The 8,769-nt window shown below is 37.0% G+C and overlaps 1 protein-coding gene across 9 annotated transcripts in view; it reads left to right on the forward strand.

Annotated features, from left to right (window-relative positions):
* LOC126188003 (nucleobindin-2) overlaps positions 1-7,680 on the forward strand; it is a 99,680-nt gene extending 92,000 nt beyond the window's left edge. For 3 of the 9 annotated variants that reach the window (XM_049929418.1, XM_049929411.1, XM_049929416.1), the window contains 2 exons: positions 6,284-6,538; positions 6,584-7,680. In XM_049929418.1, coding sequence (XP_049785375.1) covers positions 6,284-6,538; positions 6,584-7,165 — 837 coding nt within the window. In that variant the 3' untranslated portion in view covers positions 7,166-7,680. The remainder of the gene's footprint in view (positions 1-6,283; positions 6,539-6,583) is intronic. The other 6 variants (XM_049929420.1, XM_049929412.1, XM_049929414.1 and 3 more) reach the window with 5 other exon arrangements.
* The last annotated feature ends 1,089 nt before the right edge of the window (positions 7,681-8,769 follow it).

Raw genomic sequence — 8,769 nt, forward strand, 5'->3', positions numbered from 1 at the left:
CTTTAGATCTTCCCTAAATTAAGTTGTTTCAAATGTCAAGTCTACTTTGTGATTGGCAGTTAACAGAAAAGAGGAACTGCAATCTTATTGGTTAACTTTATTGATATGTTATAATTCTGTGTTCTTCACATTACAATAGCTTATTCACAGGTGCAAGATCAGAATTTACCATGTAAAACCAAGGTTTCATTATCATGATGGTACTGTTGTTGTTTCTGCTGGTTTTTGAATCTGTGTGTGCATCAGAACTTAGTAATTATGATTTATGAAATTCTTTTGATGTGAATGATTGACAGTATGTTGTCTGTTTCTAATTGGGTTGACAATTTTAGTTTGCACACAATATTTTGATGACCTGACCTGATCATATACTTCAGACACTCCGAGCAGAGTCATGTGCTTGCTGACTGAACCTGAACGGACTGTGAGGTATTGTTAGTGTGTCACCTGTACTTATTCAACTCTCACTGCTGCAATCTTTGACATGTATTTAGTTTCCCCAGCCCATGTCAATGTTGTGTGAAATGCACATTTCCCCAAAATTTTCAGTTTTTGATAGTGGAAGATGACTGGTGAAATCTTAACAAAGTGTGTATTGGACATCAAGCCTTCTTCTTAAATTGAAATACGTGTCCCTGTTGTAAGGTCTCATGACATCCTTATTTTGTTTGACTCTTATACAGGGTGTCCCATTTATCTTGATCACCCTAAATAACTGTTTGTCCAGATATAATATACAAAATGTTTCAAGCAAATGTTCTTTAGCCGTCAGGGGGACATCAGTCAGCATGATTGCCTTCATTTTAGTTTTGTTTTTTACACAGATACGAACAGCGGTATGACCTTTTCAAATGGCACCCTGTATTTTTTATTTGGTAATTCATTTCCTCTCCTAAATACCCATTCAAAAATGTATCATAGTGTACCATTCACTGAAACACAACGTTATTAATTACATAACACAACATTGACTTTGAGCCCGGGATCACAAACTCGTCCTCTTGCTGGAGTTGACAGAAAACAAATAAAAACCCAATAAAAACATAACACAAAATTACTTTGACTCTCATGTACCATTGCCCAGGAGTAGAACATTCAAAGGTGCTCAAAGTGGTTACCCTGGACACCGATACACTGGTGCACTCATTGAATGAAAGAATGATTTACAGCTTCCAATGTTGCCTGCTGAAGAGAATTACAAGCAAGCTCGATACGTTCCTGCATGTCGTCAGTTGTTGGAATATTGTGATAGACAACGTCTTTAATGCACCCCTAAAGAAAAAAGTCCAGAGGATTTAAATCAGGAGACCTAGCAGGCCAAGTAACTGCTCCTCCTCAACCAATCCATCTGGCAGGATACCTTCGGTTTAGAACACAACGTGCACACAAGGCATTATGTGCTGGACATCCATCATGTTGATGCCACATAAGCATTCTGGTTCTTTGCGGCACTTCATGCAGAAGAGGAGCAAGAATCCGTCTGAGGAAGTTGGCATACGCTGTGCCGTTTAGACTAACGTTGATGATGAAATAAGGGCCAATAATTGTAGTACCAAGCAGACCACATCAGACGTTAACTCTCCATGGACGCTGATGTTCCACCTGTCTGAACCCTGTGGGTTGTTGCTGGACCAGTAATGTATGTTCCTTGTATTTACCTACCATTTGTTTGAGAAGGAACATTCATCGGTAAATAGAACATTGGAGAAGACGTGCAACTCTTGATATAGGGGTACATCGTAAGGATGGAACTAATGACTTGTAAGAATACGATGTACACTGGTTATAGGAATGCCAATCTCGTGTTCAAGTTGTCGTGTGCTCACATGTGGATTCGTAGCAATGGAAGTGAGAACAGTAACTTCAGCAGTTTGGTCTATGCAAGTGCTACGACGATTGCGTTGTCGTGGGTTGAAACTTCCCGTTTGCTGAAGCGTCACAACGAGATGAGAAAAACAACCGTCAGGAAGGTGGGTTCTTGTCAAGATATCGCTCTCTGTGCAGTTCCACTGCATGCGTAGCATTTTTCCTACCTTCAGCAATAACAATAAAAGAAATGTTATGTTGATGCAGTTTGTAGGAAGGACAGCCTTTACTCTATGCCTACTCTACACAACAGTATTTAAAAGGACTAAACTACTGTACTAAATGTACCCGTACATAAGAAAACAATAGTGTAATTACTGTTCTGCTAACTTACATTCCCCATAGATGAGTAGCATTTCTACTTTCTCTTCGTTGGTGTACATTCTACACACACAATTCTTCAGCTGACGATGGTTAACGGAGTGACGGGTGTGCACTCTACTTACTTTTACATTTGTCCTCTGTCAGCGTCAGCACGTGGATGTTTTCCGTTACCCCGAGTACCTGCACTAAGCGCTGGGAACGTCAGCAACAGTGTTGTGTTATGTAATTAATAACATTGTGTTTCAGTGAATGGTACACTGTGATACATTTTTGAATAGGTCTTTAGGAGAGGAAATGAATTACCTAATACAAAATACAGGTTGCCATTTTAAAAAGTCACACCGCTGTTCATGTCTTTGTAAAAAAGAAAAAAAGCTACAACGAAGGCAATCATGCTGATTGGCATCCTCCTGACAGCTAAATTGTAATTTGAATCTGGACAAACAGTTATTTATTTAGGGTGGTCAAGATAAATGGGACACCCTGGTAAGTCCTAGAAATTGGACAGTTGCACCATTATACTGCATTATATTATCATGCTCCAGGCAGTGCATAGGGCTGATATGCTGGGCTGTGTGTAGGGTCTTGTAACTAATGTTCCTTATCGGTATCAGCAGCATGCAACATGCCATATTGGAACAGACTGCTATATGGACCCTGTTTCTGAAAACATAGTTCATCTTTAACATTACATAGGAGGCATTTTATCTTTGTTGATAGGATTAAATGTGTTTGAGGCAATATTGTAGTGGAGACTCTGGGTCAGTGTATTTAGAGCTCATTGAAGTAAGAATGTTGGAAAACTTTGTAAACACAGTTAGAGGTTTTAAAGTAAGGCTTGGAATATGGCATTCAGTTGATTAGTATCCCTCCAATAAAGTTTCATACTTCTACAGCACCCCAATAAGGGGCCCAATGACAACTACAAATTTTATCCTGAACAACTGTTATTTTATTGAGAGGACATGCATAAAGTTGTAAAGAGAAAACTTACATTAATGAGTTTAGTGTAATATACTGTAGTCATTTCTCGTATTTCTAAAAAAAACACAAAGCTGTTCAAAACATTTGGGAGGTGAATTAGATATTTTTGCTTTAATGCTAAACAATGGAAATTCTAGATTGGAATATCAACAATTATGGAAAGGGCAGTTAGTATTGGCTTAAGTAAAACATTGTTCATTGATGCCACAATTTCCAAATGTCAGGGTATTGTTCAGTAATACCACATTCTTATGTGTTCAGTTACAAAACTCATGTTCATTTTTGTTATATGGTGCAATGGCAGACTCGTAAGTGGACAGTAAGCTATAATTCTGAATATGGTATCAGATGAGTACAAATAGTTTTATTAGTATTTATTTGTAAGGTAGTTCTTACCAAAGGAAGCAAATCTGGTACAATAAAAACCGGCAGTAACTAAAAAATGATACATTGTTTGTCTTTCTTTAGTTTCCAAAGGATCCTGGTAGGCTTGAAACAGTAAATTACAGGACAGTTTATTTATGATTTCCTTGTAACATACAGATATTTACTGAAGAACATTGCTTTCCTTTAAGAACCAAAAATTACTTAAACACAGCAGAAGACCTGATCGTTGCAGAAAAATATTTTATATCTATCCAACAACATGAAGTTTCATTCACTACACTTCCAGCCAAATCACTGAGTGTGGAATGTCGGAAACTTGTATGGAATGCAATACCTACTTTATTTAACAATCCAAATAAATCACCAAAACTGTAGCTGAAGAGAAAACTTCACAGTCATGATAATCAAATGACAAAAAGCAATAAAACTGTTACCCTACACAGAAGAAACCCATTCTGCAATTTTTGCTACCACTGAGCCAGAAATAGCATGAATCTTCACTATATTCATTTTTGAAGCAAAAGTAATTGCATTTATATCGATATTCATGTGCTTGAAAGTCAAGTGAAGTGTAATAAAATGCAAATTATTAGACTACATACAAAATTTTTACATGTCATGAAAAGAGACCATTGCAATAAGAACAGACTGCAGCAGAAATATATGCTTCTTGTGCATGAAATACGGTGTTTATATTCCATTGCTTTCAGTGGCGTGAGCTGCTATTACACACATAATTGAAAGTGATTCTTCGTGAGTAAATTGCAGCTTATCTCACTGAATCACTGAGATGCATATCTTGTGAATTTACTGATGCTTGCAACACAAAAATATAACAACTATTTCTTTAAATAAGTAGAAATGTAATTACAAACATTAATCTTAAGGATCGCTTTCTTGCTGCCACTAGCGGTGCTAATATCCTTCCAACTGTCAGACAGTAAAAACTTTCACAGCAGTGAATGTCACAACTGTTTGTTAGACTGTGGTAATACATAGATTTTATTATTTAAGTTAGTATGACAATCAACATAGGCTGCAGTTTAAATAAGGCAAATTCAAACTTAGATGCATTGCCCAAGGACAAATAAATAATGTGGTGCACCAAATCATGATTCCAACAAACATGTTGTAATAGAAGGTCATACTTCAGTATATTGAGCGGCAACATACAGCACTAACATTGATGTAATTTCAACAAATGATTTAAATGAGTAAGATAAATTAGTGGAAAAAGATTAACTATTGGATTTTAGTGTCCTCTACAATGCCCATGTGTGAAAAAAAATGTTTAACACTGAAATTCGAGAAAGCCCTTACCATACAGGATGGTTGGCAGCCACACTCTCTAGTCATCTCGTCTGTCAGAACTGGAAAACACCAAGGACATGATTATTTGAGGGAATAACTGCACACTGTGGAGAAAGCCAATGTGCATCAAATAGCGCAGCACGTACCAAAAGTTGAATTTTTCTGTGAATAGAGGTTCAGCATCAGTAAGTGCACACCATACCATTGCTCCCAATATCTGAAAATAACTAGGTTAGTCATCAAAATATTGAGTGCAGTATGGAATCAGCTCTGGTAGAAACCCATAATAAACACCTAAATAACAACTTCACACCTTTCTGAAATTTGTGTATTGTCCAGGGACTTGTGTGAGAACAGATTACTTGAATAACACTATAGTTAAACTGTATAATGCTCTCAGAAGTTTACTAGTAAAAATACCTTTGTGAGTGTTACATGGTAAGTAATTTTTGCAGCAAGTACCAAAAATACATTACAATAACATTAGGATAAAAACATAAGTGTTTCTGTGCGGACAGCACCAGAAAGGTGTAAATTTGAATGAGACTGACCTCTCCCAAGTATTGTTTTATCAAAGTACTAATCAAGTGTCACTCAAAGGTTTTCATTTCAGTAGGTATGTACGCTATCCAGAATCCATCATAGCAATGTGTGTGGGACAGTTATTTGAGGAGTTGGGTTCTCATACTGCACAATAAATCTGTCAGTAAGAATTTTAGGCCCCTTCTTTTAAATTGGCTCTTCTTAAGTGCAGCAACACATCGTTATTGAATATGGTAATAAGGAAGCTTCCATGTAAGAATCAAACCTATTTTCACCTTTTTCATTCAAAAACTTGTTGGGTGATACTTTTCCATTGATGATTTAATCTAGAAATGTTTCACCTTTACACATATGAATCTGGGTGCTGTAGGTCATGGCTTAACACTCATGTTTCATTGTCACATGTTATGTACTAAATTGTACATATCACTGTATGAAGTATGACAACAAAGTTAAGTTCATTCTCTTTCTTTCCTTCCTTCCTTCCTTCTTTCCTTCCTTTGATTTAAGTAATGTGCAACTCCTATCTTTAATATGCGAAAGATATTTTGAGGACTACATATACACTGGACTCGTACTTATTACTGTTAAACTGACTTGCTTCTGCGGTTCTATTAAAGATAAATGTGGAATTTATGAAGAAACCCTGTATTCTCATGTATATCATTCAAGAGACTTGATTACTGTTGAAGTGAAAAAGGTCATGGAAGTGGTTAACTGCATTCTAAGAATTACTAAAATAAGATAAATTTTCCTATGTACAAAATCTTACAATTAAGTTACAACAAAGTGAATTATAGTGTATTTCTGTGCACTCTCATGCTGTAATAGTCCACACAAGTTTAATTTCTCTCTCTCTGTTTATTAGTTTGCTCCTCCACTATCACCACAGCAGCAGCAGCAATATCAACAGCAGCAGCAATATCAACAGCAGCAACAACAACAACAACAACATCAACAACCACAGCAGCAACAACATCAACAACCACAGCAGCAGCAGCAGCAGTTGCATACAGCTAAACAGTTCCAGCCTCATGGACAAGAACAACAAGGTTACATACCACAAGGATATATGCCACAAGGACAAGCCCCGCCAGGTCACCAGCTACAAGGACAGTTCCCTCAGGGCCACCAGATACAGGGACAGTTCCCACAGGGCCACCAGATACAGGGACAGTTCCCACAGGGCCACCAGATACAGGGACAGTTCCCACAGGGCCACCAGATACAGGGACAGTTCCCACAGGGCCATCAGGTACAGGGACAGTTCCCACAAGGGCAACAACCACAGGGACAGTTTCCACAAGGTCAGGCCTTTATGCCACAAGGGAATAACCCACAAGGTCAAGTAATGCAAGGACATTTACCACAAGGACATATTCCACCTGGATCATATCAGTACAACCAGATCCCTCAAGGTCAGGCAAATGTTGGCCAGGTGCCACCAGGTCAGGCCATTAAACAGAGTCCCCAGGGAAGCCCTGTGCAGCAGGTTCAACAAGGTGAAAACCAGCAACAACCAGGAAATGTTAATGTGAATCCTCCACAAGATGATCAACAAAAGGAGCAAAACAATGAAATAGGGTCTAATATTATTGAAACAGGAGATAATAAGGCTAATAAAAATGCTGGTGATGCAGGACAAAATAAGGAACCCAGTGGAAACTTGAAAGAAGCTGCTATGAATGTAGTACCTCCTGTGCCTGTAATACATCCTAGGCAGCCATCAAAAAGTGACACAAAGCAATGATTATAATTGAAATGACATTTTTACAGATTGAATTAATGTTTTGTATTCAGTTACATTGCAGATTGATTATGTTGGGAGATGGTATGAACAGCTGTACTACAAACTTATAAAGTAGCATTGTTGGTATGTTTGTGATGTTATTCAAATAAGATCTGAGACTTGTAAAGGACATAAAATGTGGTGCTATTCCTTTTCATGACATTTTATATTTTTAATGTTTCCTTTGTTAACAGTCTTATTCTTACAAGTATTGTCAAATGTCTTCGAAACTACAGTATTAAAAAGAAGTGGTAGGGGTGTTGTGATATAACAAGGAAACCAAATTACCTTTATGTGCAGGCACAGAAGAGCAGATTAGTCTGCTTTCTTCAGAGAGATACTGTACTGCTTTCATGGCCCTCTTTGTAAATGTGTAATGTGAAAGTATGTACCTGTATTTATTTTCTGTACAGTTTAATATTATTTTGTAATGTTGGGGATTAAAATAAAAAAATCTTCCATTTCTTCTGTGGAAATCTGTAAGTGCCTTTATTCTCACTTGCATGTTCATATTGCAAAAAAATATTCATGTGTGAAAAGAAGGAAGAGCACATTAATACGTGATCCATGCAGTATTTTATTGTCTGATGAGCAGAAACACGATGGACAAATTATTTGTGTTAAAATTCCTGTAATTTAGTTTACTGTTATTCAGAAGTTATACTTATTTAGCGATATTTCATTATACCAGTCATGTCTCTGGTATGAAAAGAAATTATAATAAAAAATCCTTCAATTTAAATACAATAAGAAGTTGACGGAACGTGTAGGATGAGACGTCACTTTGCACCACTTGCAAGAGACTTATCAGCCACAAGGGCAATTTCCAACAACAATGAGGAATGCAAGTTGGACTAGTGAGTATGAGGGGAAAGAAAAATGAAACTATTACTTATTTGTAAGACAGAACACAACAGAAACTGCATGAAGTTTGAAGAGTTGCAGAAATGCTATTTAGCACGAGGAGTGCAATGATTGACAAATGAAGAGTGCAGGTGAGAGGATTTTGAAACAGTACTGCGAAGGGATTGTAATAATAGTGAAACTCATGGTTGTGTGTCAGGGAGGAGAGAGCATTGCACACACAGGAGGACAGCAAATTGTTAAAATATGTATGAGGTGCTCACCCAATATTAAGGCACCTTCTCTTTCCAACCAATATCTAGGCACTAAACAGTGTGTTGCTGTCCTTGCTACTATGTAAATTAAAGTAAGATGGCTCGTCTACAGTCTTTTTGTTGTGCCCATTTAAAACTAAAGGAGCTGCTTTTGAGGAAATAACTGACTTCGATAGATCTTTCTTACTCTTCATGAAATTGACATTGCGACCATCTTCGTAAAATACTTAGAATCAGTCAAAGAAAATTAAAGCTTTTTGTTTAAAAATTCTAATGTTTTGTTTTGTTGCTTTCTCTGTAATAACATTGGTATCTCCAGCATAATATTCTGTTATTTAGTAAAGTATACTGTTATGTCAGCCTTATCTGGTTCATATAAGTAATGCACTAATCATGATTTATTGCTTTTAAACCTGATTTGAGCCATGCTGATAATCGTTAAGACTG

This window comes from Schistocerca cancellata, chromosome 5, assembly GCF_023864275.1.
Source record: "Schistocerca cancellata isolate TAMUIC-IGC-003103 chromosome 5, iqSchCanc2.1, whole genome shotgun sequence".
Classification (NCBI taxonomy): Eukaryota; Metazoa; Arthropoda; class Insecta; order Orthoptera; family Acrididae; genus Schistocerca; species Schistocerca cancellata.